General features: G+C 43.0%; 1 protein-coding gene across 1 annotated transcript; it reads right to left on the reverse strand.

The window, feature by feature from the left end:
- Positions 1–1,305: 1,305 nt before the first annotated feature.
- On the reverse strand, positions 1,306–21,500 carry vgll4b (vestigial-like family member 4b). The gene is made up of 5 exons (XM_056437917.1): positions 21,157–21,500; positions 13,991–14,222; positions 3,214–3,490; positions 2,774–2,891; positions 1,306–1,981 (listed from the first exon to the last, which is right to left on the reverse strand). The coding sequence occupies exons 1-5, from the start codon at positions 21,236–21,238 to the stop codon at positions 1,725–1,727; spliced, it is 966 nt and encodes a 321-aa protein (XP_056293892.1). The 5' UTR covers positions 21,239–21,500; the 3' UTR covers positions 1,306–1,724.
- Between the last annotated feature and the right edge of the window lie 239 nt (positions 21,501–21,739).

A 21,739-nucleotide genomic window follows, 5' to 3' on the forward strand; every position in this document is an offset into this window, starting at 1 on the left:
TAATAACAATAATAATATGGAGTACAACTGACCCAGCAGTGAGTGTATAGTGTCTATGTCTGTTACTGACAACGAAAAAAGTAACAACTAACGTCCAAATGGAAAAGGCTTATAGTAGTTAAGATTGAAATGCTGCTTAAAAAACATTAATAGATACCAGCTATTAAAAAGAAAAAAAGAAGAAAAAACCTTCAACCTTATAGAAATCTACCAAACCCCCGTGTGTAGGAGAGGGAGGGGCGGCCGGGCGTAAGCCAAATATAATGACTCCACCCGTGTTCAAAGAGACACAAGAAGAGATCTGAAGGATCTTCTCCCCCAACCCGCTGGAGGAGCCACAATGTGTGACACGCAGCGGCATCTCTCTTCTCATCGCCGTCAGCAGTTCATCCTGAAAGACATCAAAGCGCATTGTCGGGCAGCACACTGCAGGTCGTGCAGCTGGGTTCTCAGCGCCGCTCTCTTCTCCCGACGGCTCTGATGTCTCTTGACGCCACCGGCGGCTGATTTGATAACCTGACTGTGCTCGTCAAATGAAATGCAACGCGCTGGCACGACGCGAGTCGCCCGGAGCCAACGGCGGCGGAGCAAACGGACGTCTCCCGCCAGCTCTTCTCCTCGTACAAGCACGTGTTTGTGTGTGGCACACAGCTGCACTAATCAACATGCAGTGATGTGTTGACATCCACTGTGTGCTGGAAGAGATGGCATCCAAATCAGAAGTACTTAACACATCTCAAACATGTTTTTGTTTTTTTACTGCCCGGGCATGTTGGTATGCCTTTTCTATTTTTCCAAAATGCATTTAAAAAGAAATAATGCATCGTGATGTGTCTTGTAGTGTGGGATTAGGCCCTGGAGGAATTTGCAGAGCAGTTAATGGGATCACATAGAAGTTCCAACACAAGCTGGATTGTACCAGACTGTTAAAAGCAGCTGTATCAACTCCAGTGTGTGCCGAGCCAGATTGCAATATTGACATGCCACCTTTTAACCTCTACGACAGCAGTGCAAATCACACCAAGCCGATCGCCCCGGTACACACACACACACACACAGAAAACCACCAGCACAGCGTGAGAGAGGAGGAAGGTGAGAGAATGAAAGGAGATTTAAAAAACAGAGGGAGATTGCGTGATGTTTTTTTTCCGTTGATGCACATCTGTCGGAGGTTTCTTTGGTGGCACAGTCAGGTGGTGATTACTTTCTCCAAAGTGTTTCCCACTTATCTTTTCTTTCGAATATCGGACATCTCGTAACGCAGAAGCAGGACACAAAACTACCGTTAAAGAAACAAAACAAAAAAATTATCATTAAAACAGCACCGTTCCCCTCTCTCTTTATGTACATATAGACACGTTGCTCATGCGGGGGTGATGAGTTATCGGATGGAGCAGCTCGACGCTGCAGTCGAGTCTCAGAAGTCCAACCCTCATCGCTCGTGACTGATTATTGTCCCTCATTACCATACCAGAGGACAGAAACGACCACGTCGTTATTGCTTCATTGATCCTCGATGAGTGCAGAGAGAGAGAGAGAGAGAGAGAGAGAGAGAGAGGGAGGACAGGCTTGAGGGTTTTACATGTTCTTCGCAGACCAGCATGCAGGCATTCCCTCTGGGATGCTGGTGAGAGACCAAAGTGACAAGGGCGTGGGTGTGAGAGCCGGGATGATTGGGAGGGCTCGTGAAAGAGGGGCAATTCACCCATTCAACCCTTGTTCCTTCAGGAGACCACAGAAGGGGAGTGGTTGTGATTGACCATGTGACTGTTAGGGGAGGAGTTTGGGCTGCTGCCCGACGACGAGGGACTCCCCTTGTTTTTAATCTGCAGCCAGGTCTCGCCCAGTGCCTTGGCGAAGTGGTCGTCCACCGAGCCGGTGATGGACACGGAGTTGGTGGCGGTGGGCTCGGGCTCCTTGTAGTTCTTCCCAAGACTGCGGCGGAAATGCTCCTCAATCACCGGGTCACAGGCGGTGTTGGCTATAGAACAGGGAGGATAGGAGAAGGCAACAGAGAGAGTTTTTATTTCCCGTAATAAAAAACGGAAACATCTCTAAAACACATTTATATAAAGTTCAGTGGGTATTTTATTGCCTAGCATCAGTTCAAACATTGGAAAATGTGCATTTTTAGGTCAGTGGAAAAATACTAACTTTCTCTTTGCAGTTTTTTATATTCAATCAACGTTTTAAATTTCACTGTTAACCTCAATGAGATCATAAGGATTTCACTGGGATCATAAAAGATGGCCACAGTTAAGTTATTAACCCACAGAAAACATGAGCGAATAAACCCGACATGTGTTTGGCCGGAGCCTCGGGGGCTCTGAGAGAACCGCGATAACAGACAGTAAAGAAAGCACATGGAGGCTTCTGAGACTCACTGACAGACACCCTGGAGGATTTGTTTCAGCAGCATCAGGAATATAAGAACGAGGAGCGCACGGCCGCTTGTATTTCCTCTGGAGGGGGATCTGCACTCAGAGAGGTTTCCCACAAACTAAACTGTGTGGGAAACTCACTTTTCCAAAATGATATCCACTTTTGGAGGTTGTGTCCAGTGAAGATTACTTGGGAACAACTTACTATCAATTAATTACTGAGATATGTTTATCCATCACTGCTCCTGCTCCCATAACCATAAGGACTGAAAAAAGCAAATGTACTACAACATAAAAACTACGATGGCATCCGTCCGTCTGTCTGTCTGTGTGTGTGTGTGTGTGTGTGTGTGTGTATGTGTTTTCAGATGCACCGGCAGCTGTGCACTCACTGTTGATTCTCCTGTAGTTGTTGGCGAGGCTCGCACAGCCGTTGTGGGACACCGGACAGTGAGACAGGTTGCAGTTGCGGTTGTTGGCCGGGGCGCATGTGATCACTGAGGGACGATTCTGAAACACAAATCCGGGATTTAGGAATCACCAAAACAACAGAAACAATTGTATCAAGAGTGGGTGTAAGAAGAGGAACTAAATAAAACATACCACTTAAAAAAGTGGGACATATTTATGTGAATAAAGACAGACGAAGGGGGGGGTTGAAGCTTGGTGGAGAGAGAGAGATGTATTGACCGCCAGGGTTTAAGAACAGCTTCGGAGATTGGCTAATGAAAGCACAATGGTCACATCCTGAGGGGAGCTAACAGGGCGGGGCTTAACCCAACAAGTTGAAAAAGATGTATTGGAACCAAATGACACAGGAAGTGCAGGTTACCTGCTGGCGTTCCACGGCGCTGACTGTATGTGGCGCCGTGGCCATCGCTGCCGTGCCGCTGCGTGCAGATTCCACCATGCTGTTTTTGGTGAGCGCCAGTGGCTGATCCATGCCAGCTAAACTGGCAAGGTGGTGGTGGTGGTGGTGGTGGTGGTGGGCGTGGCTGTACAGGTGGTTGCTATGGACTCCCAGGCTGCTCGGCACCATCACGCGCTCGATTGGGCTCCGGCTCCGGTCCTTAGAGATGGGAGAGCCGCGGTAGTCTCCATTCGGCTTCCTGGGGAACAGAGAAGGAAGGTTAACGTCACCTGCCAATGGGTTGTGTTTTTATTTGTTATCATTGTGTATCATATATTATTGTGCGATTACCTTCACTCACTGAATTCAATAACATAACTTTGACCAAATAGAGAGCATATTTGCTGATTAGCTATATTACTATCTCAATGTTTCGCACATTGATCTTTACTAGACGGATTACATGGCAACCTGATTCAAAGTTATCGAAAAACCCAAGCCTCGGTATGAGGGATGAGCTGATGAGAAAGATGAGGAAAGACCGGAGGCAGCGGGGGTGTTGTGATAGAAAATGGAGAGACAAATGAGAGATAAAGAGGGGCTCCGAGAGAGAAAATAGGGAAGATAAACAAAAGAGCATTTGTTAATGGAGCTCTGTGTCGAACGATGCAGGTCCAGCAGAAGCTATTAATCCTAACCTCACACACGATAAGTCACACACATGCACACACTCCCTTTAAGCCGAGGAAGACACACTTTCCTAACTTTGTCCAGCGTGGATGGACCCCGCTGCACAAAGCTCTGAGAGTGGTTTCCTCAGTGCAGCAAATCACCGTTATCTCTGCAGTGCGCCTGAAGCCAGCTGCACTCAGTCTGATGAACACATGGAAAACCTCCAGGGCGAATGCAGCGGAGTTATCTCTAACTGCACCTCCACACTGGAATTAATCTGCTAAAAGTCGACATCCGTCTTTGTCGGTGTTTCTTTTACTCTTCTGTTCCACAACACACCGTCCATCCTCACAACCACGGGCTGAAGACTAAAGGGAGGAGGGCCACACACGGTCCCACATGAAAGAGAAGTAGTTCTCACTACGACCAAACCCCTCTGTTCTCTACTAACTGTGAGCTCATATTTTAATCATTGAAACAACAGTGATACGGATAAGAGGATAAAGTAACGACAGTTTGACACAACACAGATGTTGGCCACTTTTTTATTTTTTCAACTTCCAGTTCTGATGATAATGAAATGTTTGGTACCGTATGCAGTGAGGTAGCAGTACGTGATACTGAGCACACTTGCTTTCAGTTAAGCAGGTAGCAATTATTTTTGCACCGTGAGTCAAATGTGGTCTGTGTGTGTGTGTGTGTGTGTGTGTGAGTGTGTGTGTGTGTGTTCAACTAGTACAGCCTTAGTGCAGCTGCAGTTTCCTCCTACAATTTGAGGCCCACTTACAGGGAGCAAGATTTATTGTACTCTCCTCTTGCTATCTCTTCTTTTCTCTCTAACTTCATAACCACATGCGTAGACACATCGCAAATTAATACATACTCCCTGACTTCCCCCTGGCTACACTGAACAACACATTATTAGACTCAGAAGCCTCAATTGGGGGGAAAAAGTATGAAATGTACTACAGATAAGCTGCACTGAAACATGACATGTATTTCTCCTCTATTCTTCACTAGACACAGGGAGGCATTACTCCAGAAAAAGGCCTGAATGAGAATACAGAACAGACCCCAGAGGAGAAAAAGTCAAAGCGGGCCGAGAAGGTTTTGTTTGGATGCAAAACAACAAGTTCAGGCAAACAGTTGTAAATCCATGTGACCAGGCAACCTGACTGCTGGGTCAAGCATCTGGAGCCCACAGCAGCGTCCTCCACAAATAAATAGTCTCCACAGAATACAGAGCGGGAGAGAGAGGAAGAGCTGAGGAGAGGTGGGGAAGGGGGAGCTGCATGCGAATGGTCCGGACCTCGACTACAAGAAAGAGTGAGGTCAGTAGTTTCCTTCGTTTGTGCCGAGAGCTTACATGAGCAGAACCCCCCCCTTTCTTTCTCTCTTTTTTTCTCTCACAATCGGCAGCAAACTTCCTGAGGGTTAAGGAGGGAGAGACTTGGCCCTGTTTTTATAAACCCTGGACGACAGTTCACCATCAAGCTTTTGTATTTTCCCACATTGGCATCAGCTTTCTGTTTCATTATTCAACCAAAACTCAAAAAGTGACTGCATTGTGGAATCAACCAAATACAATCAGGTCGTAATAATGAATATATTGAATAACATTCTCCAAACCAAACTCCTCCTGTATAACAATCAGCAGCAGATTAACTGAGAGGCAAACCGATCATAAAGCCCCCCCCCCCTCCTCCTCTCGTACCCTCCCAGCAGCTGGGTCTTGAGTTAGGTTATGGAAGTTGTTCCAAACTTTAATCGTTGCCAAAGAGCAGGCATGCCCACATCCTCACACAAGAGGGGCCTTTGCAGGAGCCAGTGAACGGGATCAACAACTCCGACCAATGAATGGCGAAGCTGTCGAATCCACTGCCGCCCCCGCCTTCCCCTCGCCTGATCGCCCACCAAACCCGGGACCGCATTTCATGCCAGGGATCAGGCATTCAAACCATACCCTGTGTCTTTGTCTCTCTTACTCACCTCTCAATTATCATTTGGGTCGCAGCTGGGGAGAGGGGGAGAGGATGCAAAAGGTGGAGGGCGAGGGCTACACACAAGACACGGGTATGGGGGCGGTAACAAGGGCGAGAGGAGAGGATGAGACGGCGGCCAGGTCTCGGGACAGAAGACAGGAAGAGAGTGAAAGGGGGGAAAAGTTGGAGCGAGAGAGACTTAAAAAAGTAGAGAACTCTGGAACTTTGTAGCTACAAGAGCTCCGGGGGGGGAACTGTCAATTAACCCACGAGGAGTGGAGACAGGGTAAGAGGGGACACAGCGTATTCTAGTTTCATCATAAAGGTCGCCTCCTCATTATTACCACCAGCTTGGCGTTAACACACTGTGGTGCAAAGGCTTAACAGAGGCGAGGCAGACAGAAAGAAGCTCAGATCTAACAGTGTATCTGTAGATAGTGAGAAAAATCACTCAATTATGCAAAAGAACAAATTCTGTTGGTTTGTTTTTGAGAATAAAAACCGTGTGACTGACATCAGAATGGAAATCTTCACACAATGAAGTAGACCGTAAATATATATGTGATTCTATTGGACTAAAGCCTGTGGTATGTGCAGCCTGGCATTAGTTGTCGTCACTCGGTCTTGACGATCCCTTCATTTCAGACCTGAACACATGAACATTATTTCGCCATTCAGATATGTCATTAAGTACAGCATTTAAAGAAACCATTCAAATGACACCCTGTCTTCAAGTTAACCTCAAGGTAAAGATCATGAATGTGAACATGCGTTTGAATGACTTTTGAAAAAACTGTATTCCTGTTGGATCAGCAGACGTGTGATTGGTTCTCACCGCTTTGTAGAAGCCAACTTGCCGAATTACCACGATGGAAAACTCAATTAAACAAATACAAACGTAAGAACTGAAGACGTTAAAACATATGGTTTAGTATTCAAGGTTTGGCTGTAGAGTAGACTGCCAATGTATTAAGTTGGATGTTTTCTATTTTAGGCTAATATACAGGACTGTCTCAGAAAATTAGAATATTGTGATGAAGTTCTTTATTTTCTGTAATGCAATTAAAAAAACAAAAATGTCATGCATTCTGGATTCATTACAAATCAACTGAAATATTGCAAGCCTTTTATTCTGATTTATTGCTGATTATGGTTTACAGCTTAAGAAAACTCAAATATCCTATCTCTAAATATTAGAATATCATGAAAAAGTATACTAGTAGGGTATTAAACAAATCACTTGAATTGTCTAATTAACTCGAAACACCTGCAAGGGTTTCCTGAGCCTTGACAAACACTCAGCTGTTATAAATCTTTTTTTTTACTTGGTCTGAGGAAATATTAAAATTTTGTGAGATAGGATTTTAGAGTTTTCTTAAGCTGTAAGCCATAATCAGCAATATTAAAAGAATAAAAGGCTTGCAATATTTCAGTTGATTTGTAATGAATCCAGAATGCATGACATTTTTGTTTTTTTAATTGCATTACAGAAAATAAAGAACTTTATCACAATATTCTAATTTTCTGAGACAGTCCTGTACATCATAAAAGTTCAATGACTTTTCTCTCAATTGTGTTCTAAAGTCTTCAGACGAAACCGAACAATAAATCTTTGGTTGGGCAGAGGTTCATATCCGACTCCTTCAAGAAATAAATAAAGAGCGAGAACTGAGAGAGACAGAGAGAGAGAGATACACACAGGAAACATCTGGGAAGAATCAGGGCATAGAGAGGAGACGACGACCAAAAATAAAAAAAACTAGAGGAGGATGAAGGCTCAACCACAGGTTACAACCAGGCCCAAGCTCTGCGAGGTCTGTACAAACCCACAACATTTACACACACACACACACACACACTTACTCAGAAAGTGAGCCACAGGGCGTACCCAGGCTATGTATATAAAGTATACAAACATCTCAACACATTTTACTCGGCTCAGTCCACGTTTTAGTAGCAGGACTATCCATAAGTCAGCAATGATATTTGTATTCATTAAAATAGAAGTCAAAATCTAATGGAAATACACCTTAACACATGTAATTTAGAGACCATTAATTATCCTGCACATGCAATATAAAACATGACATATGTTAAATTGTGTACGACACGTAATACCGAAAAAAAGTAAGATACACTTTGCATCATTTCAAAACGTCTCTTTCCACTTATGCACAAATACTGATATAAATCAAGCACATATTTGACAGTTAACTACTGAGAAAGAAAACTGGAGAAAATCGTATGCTATCAAAGCGTGGATAGATCGGATATGGGAACAACCACAACAAGGTGGCAAAGGCAACAACATGAGAACACACACGCAGAGAGAGAAAAAAAAGCTCATGCTTTCCCTCCTTTTCTATAACGCTCACACACAACACAAATAGCTCAGTCCCATGTAGAATAAGGCGGTCATATTGACTTCACCTGGCTTGGTCAAACTCACTCACCTACTCACTTACATTCTCACTCACTCACTCACATACTCACACACTCACTCACTAACCCCACCACTCTGATGTGTTCCCATTTAGTCTATGGGGAAACTTCCATGAGAACAACTTGCTGATGAAGTGCCTAGAAGAAAGCAGCTACACTTTCCTTGTGCTACAGTACTTACTGCAGCAAATATAACTGAATATAATTGAGCTTTTATCATTATTCACTATTAAAAATCAAAAGCAGCATGTATATACATTCCGTATAGCGTGAGTCACGAGAATTGAAGTACTAATGCGAGTTAATACCGTGCTGCCTTACCCTGCTAATGTTAGCTCCACAGGTATTTATGTAGAAACGTAACATTTCAGGAACGTATATCTTCCTCCAACATCTGTGTAAGTATCACTACTACACATGCCCAACGCACAATGTTCAACCATTCGCAACACGAAGCAGAAAATTAAGAAATATGAAGCGATTGCATGAGAGTCTATGGAGCACAGCCGTGTAGTTGTTGGGTCCTGGTCAGAGGCAGCCGATGCTACACTATAATTGGCCAGTCGACATTCAAGAGGCGGGATATTAGTTAATGGTCCGTTATTATGTGTTACTGGTAATTTTTCTTTAAAAAATTCACAGTACTGAAAAAACCCTACTGCTCAATCCTCAATGTGGTTGCGATGAAAGCCAAATTCTTAATATTGATATACTTCCCTGAGGAAATCAACAAACCCAGTACCCACCGAGTCACATGAAACCAGGCTGCTGCAAATACACTTCCCTGCAGTTATATTCCCTAATGAATGTCCTAAACCGCGTTCTGTGACTGGCTCTTGTTCTTAAGGAGGACTGAAACAGCTGAGCAGGAGGACTTTTATACTGGCGGGTCTACAACTGCAGAGTGGCGGGTAGGCGAGCAGGCAGCAACAAGATTCCAGCCCGCAGGCTCCAGTGGACAGGATAAGGCTTCTTTGTTCGAGACTCCTCCTACTCCTCAGAGAAAATGAGAAAGCAGCCCCTGCTGCCTGACAAGGAGCCCTCTCACCCCCCCCCCCCCCCCACACACACACACACACACACACACACACACACACACACACACACACACACACACACACAGATGATCATAGACGGGCGAGCACACATGCATGTATGGGCAGTTCACAGGACGACGCATGTGCATACCTGCACCAACACAAGCAGAGTCAGTACAAACACAGAGATCACGGCCACGTATCAGCCTGCCAGAAGGACTGCCAGGGACTTTTATATGCAGAATTTACCAAGCCATAAACTTTTCTGCAATACAATCGTGACTTCACTATTAAAACACGAAGGCGGCTGAGAAAATACACTCACCACCACATTGTTAAATACACAGGCTGTTGACAAAAGCAAAAATCTGCTCATGTATCACGCCTGTTAATACTGCCCCACATGGAAAATAAAGACTGAGTTGGTTCAGAAAGTTTTTTTTCTCTCACTCTAAGCTGCGCCTCCGCCTGACTTCATCTTGTTGTGATTGGACAACAAAAGAAACCTGAGCTTCTTCCTGCGTAGCCCCACCTCAAGTCTACGGTGTCAGGTGACTTACTGTGTGTTTAGTCACTCAAAAATATGAACTTACATGCAAAGAAAAAGCCAACTACAAGCAGCTTGACAAAAACACCAACTGATGTAGTCAGCCCAGAGGAATAGCTGCTATTAAAGCATAACAGAGAACATGTTTGTTGTTTTGCTTAAGAGGAAGAATGAACACAAAACATGCAGAAAATGGCGACAATGAGAAGAGCAATCTGTGCAGACAAAAAACACAAATAGAAGCAGCCAGTGAACTCCAACAGCTAGAATGGTGTCAGATAACATCTCTGGACATTTTGAGTGTTGTGTGTGTGTGTGTGTGTGTGGTGCTCCTTTTCTTGTTTTTCTGTCTCGCTTCATTCAAGTCCATCATTTTCAAATGTAGACGCTTTTTTCACTCTATTTTAAGCTTGACTTTTTATGTAACACCAACCCATCATTCTCCACTTTCCTGTAATCACAAGCACAATATTTCAAAAAAGAAAGAAAACTTTTCAGTCTGACTTGCTGCAGATTTCAATAAGTCATTTAGCTGTTACCGTAACCAGGGAAAGAATGCTCTCAGAGAAACCTCAAATTAAATGACTAAAAATAAAGATACCTCTAGCATGGCCCGAAGGGAAATGGGTTTTAAAAAATTATATCTTGATGAACGCGCTGGATTTAACTTCAAGTTGCAGCAAGTCAACTAGCAATTGACTTTTCTTGGGTAGAAATTAACCTACAAGCCCTAGAGTCAAATCCCTCCAAGGTCATAATTAAGGTGAAGATTAAATAAAGGGATTCAGGTTTATTATGTGTTACTCCGAGGAAAGTATCATGCTACAATAAGCAGTTTGACAATTTTGAAACACCACAGACTTTCGAGATCAATTTACTTTCACAGAACCTAAGTTTAACTCCACAACATGGTTGCATTTAGAAGCTGTGGCGAGAAGTTCCGACAGCAACCGAAAGTTGATATGACAATAAGACCCATTGTACTTTGGCAGACCAACTTACAAAACAAAATTCAACTCGTGACACACGAGTTGGAGCTTTTGCTTATCTATGTAAGCAGAAGTTAACCGCATTGTGCGTACAAAATCTCTCACAGAGAATGAAAAACAACTGAGTGGTCCGATCGATTTACTGCCTGGTTCAGGAGAATAATGTAAATCCTCCCACCACTGACACATCCAGAACAGAAAACAAGATTAATCTGCACAAATATCAAGAAACACAAGCTAATCCTTTGTTATGTGAGCCCAGAAGGTCACATGATGAAGGAACTAAGAGCCTCCCCACTGAGCCACAAGAAGACTTGATTCAAAAGTCATAGATTTCCTATCTTTAACCCTCCTGTTACCTTCACATTTACTAACATATTTTACCCTCGGGGTCAATTTGACCCCAGCAATTAAAACCTCCAGAAAATTATTAGAATTAATATTGTTTCCCAAGTTTAAGTGTGAGGTACTTTATGTTTGTTTGTTGACTACCTAAATAGCCCTTTAAATATATATAAAAAGTTGATATTTCTTATATGTTTGACACAGTGAAAAACAGCCTGGGGTCAAATTGACCCCAAAGAACACCGACATTAAACATTGAATGGGGTCAAATTGACCCTAAAGGAGGGTTAAAACAAGCTGCGCCAAAGAAAAACACATCCCTCTGACACAGGTGAGCATATAGAACGCTGGCAATACCTTCACCAGGTAACAGCGCTTTCAGCTGCGCTGGGAAGTGTTCTGAACATATTGAACTGAAACATACAGGTTATTTTGTGATTTTTAAGAGTGGATTTTACAGCATTTTGATCATTTGCTCCGACTCTGGTTCAAGATTTCAATTCCTTGCGTTTGCTATGAATATAATCTGACCACAGCTGCAAACTTGTGCTTTAAAAGTTACCTTCAATATCTAATTTGGTGTTTGTTCCTTAGATGAATTTAGTTTTCAACAGTGATTTCAATGAAACTATTTGCTTTATGTGCAGCAGGAGTTTGTGCAAGAGCAAACCACTGCCAGGATGCACTATGCACTGTGTGTTTGCACATGCTTAACCACATAATACACTGCCGGTAACTGTGCTCCACTCTTAATCCAGGGCTTCGATTATATCCAGCATATCATCTACTGTGTTCCATGGTGTCATTTCACAGCCATGTTGACTGACAAGTAAACCAAGTGACAAACAAAACAGTTCAATTACATTTTATTTGTAGAAGCCTAATATCACAAATCACAAATTAGTCTCGGAGAGCTCTTTAATCTTACGACATCATCCGTCTTCGGACAGGAAGAAATACGAATAGGGGGAAAGAAAGAGGAATAAACCTCAGGGAGCGCAACAGATGAGGTGTTCCTCCCACATGCTAGACAGGAAGGCAAAACGTGTTGTGTACAAAATAAACCACATAATCAAATTACAACGTATTCAATCCATACGACAGAAATGATACACCTACATAGAACATGATTACTCCCAAAGATAACAGCTACAGCAGATATAAGAATGCTAACCATAGGAAAAGCAGTAAAAGAAACACCGCTCCACCTCACATCTACTTGCCTGCCTCCACAATAAATAGCAACGGCTAGAGTCCCATGACTGTGTGTGTGTGTGTGTGTGTGTGTGAGGGGGGGGGGGGGGGGGGGTCCTTCAAATCCAATAAGTGCTCCAGAATCTGTGGAAGTGGGAATGTGGGAACGTTGTAGATGAGTGCAATCTTTCTGTTGTGCAGTCCCTGTTTCCAAGCTTCCAGAGATCTGCGGCTAGAAGAAGAGTGTGGAGCCAGCTAAACCTGGCATAGCACCCTGGAGTCCAAACTGGGACTTCTGAGAGACTGCCTGTCTGTGCACAGCTTCAACAACCAAGGAGCCCGCAGAACACATGGCCAAGAGAAACCCTGGCGTGTGTATATGTAGCTTCTAGGCAGTAAGGGGGGGGGGCGTGTTTGCACTGTTGTGCTACTCACCTGAGACCAAAAGAAGAAGAGCTGTATAAATGTAATGGGAGCATTTTGGATGTAGACAATGACCGGGGAGTCATGTGAGCCGTGGATTATTTACAGTTTAACTATTGTCGTGTGAAAAAATAGTTTTACTGCCAATTGTTATCAGTCTATATGAAGTAAAAATATGTGATTAGCAATAATGCTGGTGCGGATCCCTTATAAATGCTTCAAGGTGAACAACAAATCTGAGGTTCCATTATGGTGCGTTCATAAGTTTGTCATGATAAGTACTCATGTTATCTTGTAAAATTTAGTTTTGGTGAGAAAGTTTAATAATGAACGTTGTTTGAAGGAGATCAATAAGCAGCTCGTGACTCTCGTCTAGTCTTGCCAACGTTGACGGTCACATATATATTTAGTTGCCTGTGTTGGATGATTGCTCGATGTGACAGGAGTTCGGGTCCGGCTGTACTTTGTGCACGGAGTCAGTGGAAGATTTGAGTTTTTAGTTGGATGGTGAGTTTTAAAGTGAGAGTGGAGAATTGGGGCGTTTCCATCTTTAGAGTCAACTTGTATTGCGCAGCCTACAAATAACTTGGTTACCGTTGTCCCGCTCTCCTTTTTCCTTTGGTTTGAAACTAAAGAAACTAACGAGAAGGAAAGCCGATATCTTTCCTGGTGGAATTCGGGCCGTACCGAAAAAGTTACAGAAACACAACAGTCTACTACTGGCTTTCAGTTTCTCATCCCCCATTTGTTTTACTTCACAAAATATTCTGCTTAAATCCATATTCATTGGTATGGTATTTAGCCTTTCACAGCAACATTTTCCCTGCGGTCATAAACTATTTACTCTCCCATGCAAACCTGTATTAACAGGGCGGCCTAGCAGCAATCTAACGGCACCATGAATTACATTTATCTAACCACAATTAATCAAAATCAGAAGTATGCTACTTGCATGTTGTTACTGTTGTACAATCATGTTGCTAAATGAACTACAGGCATTGCATAATGGCTTATGTTCAGTTATCGTGGACGCGCGAGTATCTCGTCGTATCACTCAAGCCGATAATGGATTCTCTTAGAAAGTGTCAAAGTGCCTTTTTACTTGTGCTCCTCAGTATTTGTACTCACAGCTGTGTGGCAAACAGCCGGCTCATCTTTGCCACATGCTCGTTGTCATCCATGTCGCTGTCCCCCTGGTCCCCACTCAGCTTCCTCTTGGTGGGGCTGATGGGAGGAGGACCTGTCCTATGGTTGGAGATGGAAGAGGAAGATGACGAGGACGAGGACGAAGAGGAGGAGGATGAAGAAGAGGACAGAGACAGGGACTGGAGTCTGGGGTCCCCCCTCAAAGCTGCTTCACCTGAGAAGAAGAGGCGAGAAAAGAGAAAAGACAGGGAGAGATTTGTTAGTGATGTTGAAGCTCAATTCAAAATGTCCAAGTGTTGAAAGTGTTGCACAAGCACACAAAAACAACAACTGTTAAGCAGAACAATTAAGTTAAATTAAATTAGCAAGACTGTTGGTCATTTCAAACGTGACTGAGTATGAACTGACCCTGGTTCCTGTCAACTGGCATGCTTACACTCCCAAAGGGGTGCTTAGCCATGGGTTTAAAGTATGGTAATTAGTCTAAATTATAGTCTTTTCAAGTAGAAGGCAACTGTTTTATTACCACTTTAAACAAGCTGACCACAAAAACTACTTCATGACAGTGTTACTATACATGCTGTGTTCCAGCTCAAACGTTGACTTTTGTTGACGCTGACACAGTTTGCTGAGTGAGGCACAAACCTCTGGCATGAGCAGAGAAGTATCTGGTTGGTAATGTTTTGGACGAAATAGTTGTGGATGGGTTCTGCATCAGCTTGAATGTGGTGTGTGAATTATGACTCTCGGCTAACCTGAGCTGTGTCCTCGTACAGGAGGCCTACAGAGCTGTCAGTGAGTGGGAGGAAGAGCAAAAGAGAATCAGGAAAACTACCAGTGGCTCCGGCTCAGCTCGGGGACTTTCCACTGCTTCGACCTCATGTATCTGTCGGACTTTTCCCAAACAAAACATAAAGCCAAGTGTAAAACTCCCATTCCTGCGTGCAGTTTTCTCCATAACTCCTCGTGTTTTACCAACGCCAAGCTTTCCCCTTCCAATGCAACACCAAGCGGTGTCTCTTGTATTATTTTTAACTCATTTAATATTAGTCTTGATTATGTTTTGGAGATTTCTTTTCAGACGTTAGCTTTGCAGAATAAAAAAAAATTCAATACATTTTAAATGTTTCTGCTAATTCTGGTACTACAAATTACTCGACTTACAATTTGGACAAGTATTCATGAATAAACCAAAGGCACACAAGTACTAATAGATCTCCTGAACATTGCTCTCTCTTATCTGAGGATCTAAATAAATCGTGGATATTTCACAATATTACAAAAGTGATGATACGATTTTACAAATGAAAACAAATGTAATAATATGGATGAAAATGACTTTACTTTAAATACTGCTAGCAGCATGATAATACTGGACTGTTTGTTCACTGATATCTTAATCACTACTGAGCACAGGTTTCTTTGGAGGAGAAAACAGAGGGACTCTTGGATGCACGCGGTCGTAAAGTCTGGTTGAAAACCAGTTTAAACCGAAAACAACTATATCATTAAGTCACACACAATGAACAGGCTTTGTACTGGTGTGCTCTATTCCTCCACTGTTCCTCTATGTATGTTTAGTTTTAGCAAGGCCTCCCAAACACAGCAGCAGCTCCTCCCCCTCTCTTTCTCTCCCTCTCGCTCTAGCATGTTCCTGCTTGCCCTTCTGTGTGCCATGGCAACAAGGGTGACATCATTGCTTTTGGCAGGACAGAGAGGGCTGGCAATAAAAGAAGGGAGACTGTGGCACCACACTGTCCAATCAGGGTCCAGGACACATCATAGCTTGTCAGAGGTTCAGGAGTGAAGTGCTCAACAAGGGCTGAGTCTGTGAGCGCTTCCCCTGAGAGCAAACAGGACGTTTGACCGTGGACAGTCAAACCCTGTCGACTGAACTGCTGCTCAACAGTTAACCTGAGTAATAGTACATTCAGTTACCACTTAGGTACACCCATCTGCAATAATTGCAGCCTTGCAATACATCCTATATTTATAGATTCGCCTTAAGTTTGTCTGTGATGCAGGTTAGTCAAAGTCAGAGTTAGACTGCCTTAGTTCAAGCTAGGGGTACCTAATAAACTGGACACTGATGGATGGACTTACTTTAAAAAGACATGCCTCTTTCTCCAATACAGAATGTTAATAGTAAAATGTTAATATTGGTATGTCTGTGGTAAAAATGTAACCGAATGATATTGGCACGGCAGCAGGCAAAATAAACTGTAGAAATAGGGAGAAGCACAACATTGAAATACAACAACAGAAACTATTTATTCCACTAATTTGTTTGTTGGATAAAAGGGCACTGCAATATTTCGAGAAAGGCCATTTGTTTTGTTCCACCAGCAGACAATCATTGGAAGTAGGGCTGCAGCATAGAGGTAAAACTCCACTCGATCCTTTTTACCCTCTCAGTTCATTAGGTCCACGTGATCAAAGCCTGTTTCTCTTGTCAGAACTTCAAACAGCTTGGAATCAGGATGAGATTGGATTACAGACAGAGGTCAACCCCTCTATCTCTTAATTTCCCTCTCATTTTCTCCCTCTCTCCGTTTCCCCTCAAGGTACTTTAAAAAAAGATGAGTCCATGCATGCCCACTCTGCAAAGCAGCAGCCTGATTATTTTTGGCAGAGTTTCTCTGTAACCTGAACTTGGCCCTCTGGGTTGCGTTTACTTTCTAAGTCCATATAGGTTTTAGGCTTTAAATGCTTAAAAGGACATTAAAAAGAAGCTCTTCCACAGAAGTTCTCGTCTGTGTGAGCTGAACTTTTAAACCGGATGTAAGATTGGTTTGATCTCTGACAGAAAGAAAAAGGGAGAGCAAGACGGACAGACAAAGAGGAAGAGAGGTTACACACGTAGACGGCTTTAAGGAGGTTTTCAACCTTGTTTATTTCACACTGCTCAGCAGCAAAAAGCAACAGTCAGCATTCCCCTGCACCCCTCCCTCCCTGCCAGGCCAACAACTGATAGCAGCTTTACAGAAAGAGAAAGGGGGAGCTGGAGAGAGAGAGAGAGAGAGAGAGAGACATGAACAGACAGTCTAACGGAGAAAAAGAGGGAGAGTGATAAAACATTTCGTATGACACATATCCTCCAGCAGTCTGAGAGCAGATAAATCTCACAGCTGGCTAACAGCAATAAACTTCCAACAAGATTGAATGTGTGCGCAGTGTAATGTGGTTGGGAAATTAAATAGTTTGAAATTAAATGAGAGCAATCAGCTTTTATGATATAACAGGAGATTGAAGCAATTGTTTTGAATGTAGGCAACTAGTAATAAAATGGGCTTCCTTTGTCAGTTACTGTAACAACAATGTGATAATGTGTATGATATAGTAGTGCTAAAGAGCACGCGTGATACGGTTGAGATTCACCGTTTTGTTATTAAACTAAACTTTGTAAGTCAAACTAATGTCAGAATGGGTGTGACCATAACTAAATGAACACACCTGTAATTACGACCAACTGTTGCTTCAACTATCCCCTGGACACACCCAAGTCCGATTCTAAGTGTGGTTCAATTTGACATTCACGCACACAAAAAAAGTCTGAGGAAACTGGATGAACATGAATGTATTTATAATAATTGACATTGACTGTCTATGCATCAGCCCCAAAACAACGGCTTGAACACAGCATTGGCAAGATGCTTCCATCTCACACAATTACAGGAATTTACCTGATCCTCAAACTCATTATTATTTTGTCACATAATGTACTAACACACAGAACACGTGTGAGGTCATTGGTTTCGTGCCATAGCTGCCAACAGTATTGGGATTGGGTCCAATACTGAGCTTGTGTCCTCCGACTCCTCAAACTACTCTGATACAACGGCCCTGATGCCACTCACGGCGCGTGACTCCATTATTCGTCGCGGCAACCGTGTCAAATAGGCAGCGCCCAGTAAATCTCCACTGAATCAGTGAGTTTAGCTGGCTGGTTGTCAGCCGTGTGTCTGCCCGGCTTTATCCGTCAGGGTTTCCTCCTGTGCGTTGCGAGCCTGACATAACGTTAGCGAGGGTCCGATCCAGAGAGAGAGCGTTTGTGACGATGTGTACGAAGTCAGCCGTAACGCTACAGCTGTGAACGTAGCCGTTGATTTGTGTTCACGTGTTATTAGCCTTCAAGTAAATGGGTGGTGGTGGTTGGATAAAAGGCCAGCTGACTTTAGTCAATTTAAGTTCAAGCCAGTAATTGCAGGTGTCACCGATTGGGGGGGGAAAGCAAACCGCTTGTGACCGTTTGATTGACGTGACGTGGCAGTTGTTTGTTTTGACTTTGATAATAAACTTATTGGAAGTGATGGATACTCAATATGGACACTAGATGGAAAAGAGAATGTCTTTGCCATGCTGTGTATGGTTTTTCTGAATCTGTGTCTTGACATCTCAGATCAATTAGCTAAGTATTGGACTACGTTAGCAGTGCCTTGTGTGCACAGTTTGGTTCTCGTAAAAAAAAGAGGCAACAACTCCTGAGGGCCCGTGAGGAGACCCGGGTTAAGTTCCCATGTCAGACAGCTGATGATTAAAGGAATGGGCTGATCCGGCTTAGGCGCACTTAAGGTGGACTGACCTGTAAGGTGAACAAGCTCCAGTCTCCTTTCAGTGACAAGCAGCTCCTCTGAATTTTGCTCAACCTTTTATTGTAAATATTTAATTGAATTGTTAAACTAATTGCAGGGTTAAACGTTTGAATATGAACTGCTAACTTTGCTCTAGTTTGTAGCATGAAAGCACAATACTACAGCATCAGGTTGTATATTTAGACATTTTGAAATGTCCCCACTGTGGGACGAATAAAGGAATATCATATCATATATTAAATTTGTTAGAGTCAGAAAATGAAAAACATCTCATGAAACTAGAACATGTTTTTAAAGTTATTTTTAAGAACTGTAATGGCACTGGAGTCAACAAGTACTCAAAAGGAAGTACTTGTACTCGGTCTCAAAGAAAAGAATAATCAGCGCATCCCGAAATTGCAGTAAATGTTGATGATGACAACAGCTGGAGGGCCGGAGTAGCATTTATTTTTCAGGCAATGTATTTTGAGTATGTGTACTCATGCATACAATAACAAGTCAGAACACCCACAATATCACAAAACTCCTCCAACCCCCTTCTTGGCTCAACATGTTTGAACATGAGGTGGCTTTTCTTTCAGGTTGGCTCTTTACCCTCTTCTTGTATCTTTTTTTTCTTATCATGAGGCCCATGATGGGAGTCAGGTTTTAGCTCAGTCAGCTAAAAACAACACTCACACACACACAAAGACAAACAGAAAAACCAATAGACAGGCCGCTCATGTAGAGATGAGCTTCAAGCAATAGAAATACAGGATTGTGTCTAAACACATCCCTACAAGAGGATATACAAGTATAGAAACACCACTTCAAACAGTAGTCCCCTCATCTCTTCTCTTATGTAATAACTTCACTGAGAAAAGCAGGATTAAACTTCATAAAGATGAAGATTTGCAGTGATACAGAAAACCCTTCCGAATGACTTCAATCCCAAGCCGTGGGCAGTCTGATCTGCTGATCCATCACTGCACTGAAGATCGATCTTTACCGTCACTGAAATTTCTCAAAAAAAGAGCGCGTGTGCCCAAACTCCGGAGCAAAACTTGAAAAGTCACATCCCTAAGAGAAATCCATTCGGGTCAAACAGGAATTGCAACATAACACTTTTCCCCCCACAGAGCACTGACACAGACAAAAGCACAACTCTGTTTACAGAGAGCAAAATCACATGCTTAACCACTTAAAAAAACATGTGTCTTCTACTTGCTCCTATAAAATGGCACCTGGCCACCTGCCAAACTGTCTCTGACCCTCCCTCAAATCTGCAAAGGGGTTTTCAGTGGCACAGTCCTAATAGGAGGGCTATTAAAAGTTCATTATATGTTACATGTAGAGAAGAGCTGCTAAATGTGGCACAGCAGCAGTATGGGAAAAGCAGGGTGATACACAACAGAGAGGGATAGATGAGATGAAAAGAAAGCCTGCTGCTCAGTTTGTAATGAGTGTTTTCCGTTGTGATGCCGATGCTTAGTCACCAACTTAAATAACAATCTGAAAGTGTTAGGTCCTGTCTAGTAATTAACATAAAAAAGGTACAATGTGTTGCAGTTCATGACAAAAACTGACTTGAGTGGACTATTTTATTTTCAGCGCTGCTGTCGGCTCTGCATGTTGCAACAGAAATCAGGGACATGTTGTGTTATTCCCCTCCAGAAAGACAGAATGATATTATACACAGACACATGGGAGCCCTGGATGCAGAGCACAGGACCGGAGCTACAGACACGACTCCACAGTCAGTCACTTCCATAATAAGCTTGTGTTTATCGACATAACAAACATTTCTGCACATATAATATATATTTATATATGTGTGTGTATATATGTGTATACAAACATTTCTGCATATATATATATGTGTGTGTGTGTGTGTGTATATATATATGTGTATATAAACATTTCTGCATATATATATATTGTAGTCCATAATGAAAAAACAAGAGAAAAGAAGACAATTACTAGCCCTCTGAAAAAGACCCCGGGTCAATACGTGAGACATCGTCCCATCCTGATACAGCTAAAGTCAGACATGTTCCCGCATGGATGATCATCACAACGCGAGGAAGGCAAAAGGTTGAATAACAATAACAGCCTCCAGTCAGAATAATCAGCCATAGGAGAGCCAAGACACTCACACACGGCTCGTGTAATATGCGGTATAAAGCTGTTATATATACAGATTTGACAATGATAACACGGGCTGATAGACGTCCAGCTTCTGCGATAACGAGCCAATAACGTCGCTCGAGAGTCGAACGTAAAACGTTCGTTACGTTGCAGACGGTTACGACTACCGTGAGACCGTGTCCCGTGTCGGCATCAAGTTCAAACGGGTTTCAATCCGTTTAACGCGATATTCAGAAGAACAAGTCAAAGTATCATCGTGTGTTGGAAGCGACAACTTGTGGAAAGTAACGGCTCCGTGAGCTGAAGTAAGTTGAGTTGTTACAACTTCGCTCAACCGCGTCGCTGACGTTCAACTGGCGGCGTTAACGGCCACTTCGAGTAAAACATATATATTATAAAAACAAAGCCCGCCCAAACCATTCGCTTTACCTTCGTAGCAGAGAATGCCAATGTTGTTGTTCATCTTGTCCAGGTACTGGTAGTTCAACAGGTCCATTTTCGTGAGAAGCATTTATCGAGGTTTTTACCCCCCAAAAAAAGAACCAGCTTTTTTTTTTTTCTCGAGCTAAAAAGCTAAAAAGGCCCAGCCTCCAACTTTTGTTTCCTAAAAAAAGAAGAAGCTTTTAATAAAAATATTAAAACCTTGAAAAGAGGATTGACACAGAGTTCAGGATACTTAAAGAATACAAAAAAAGATATGGGTAAATGTATCGCGGCGATAAAGAGCAAAAGAAGAGTAGCGTCAGTTGTCCTCACAGCCAGCTGTAAGTCGACTGCCCTGACACGCAGGCTATGCTCGGTATGACTGCTGCGCTGCGCAGCGCCGCTCTGTAGCTCAGCGAGAGGGGCGCACTGGGCATGCTCGCTAAATCCCTGGAGCGCCTCAAATATCAGGGATGTTTTACGTGCAAGATCAGCCTCTCCAAACACACGCAGACACGCAAAAACGCTGCCGCCGTCCCATATTAACTCTGCATGGAGGTATGACCGTGTATATAACTATATAAAAAAA

This window comes from Pseudoliparis swirei, chromosome 18 (assembly GCF_029220125.1).
Source record: "Pseudoliparis swirei isolate HS2019 ecotype Mariana Trench chromosome 18, NWPU_hadal_v1, whole genome shotgun sequence".
In the NCBI taxonomy this organism is placed as follows: domain Eukaryota; kingdom Metazoa; phylum Chordata; class Actinopteri; order Perciformes; family Liparidae; genus Pseudoliparis; species Pseudoliparis swirei.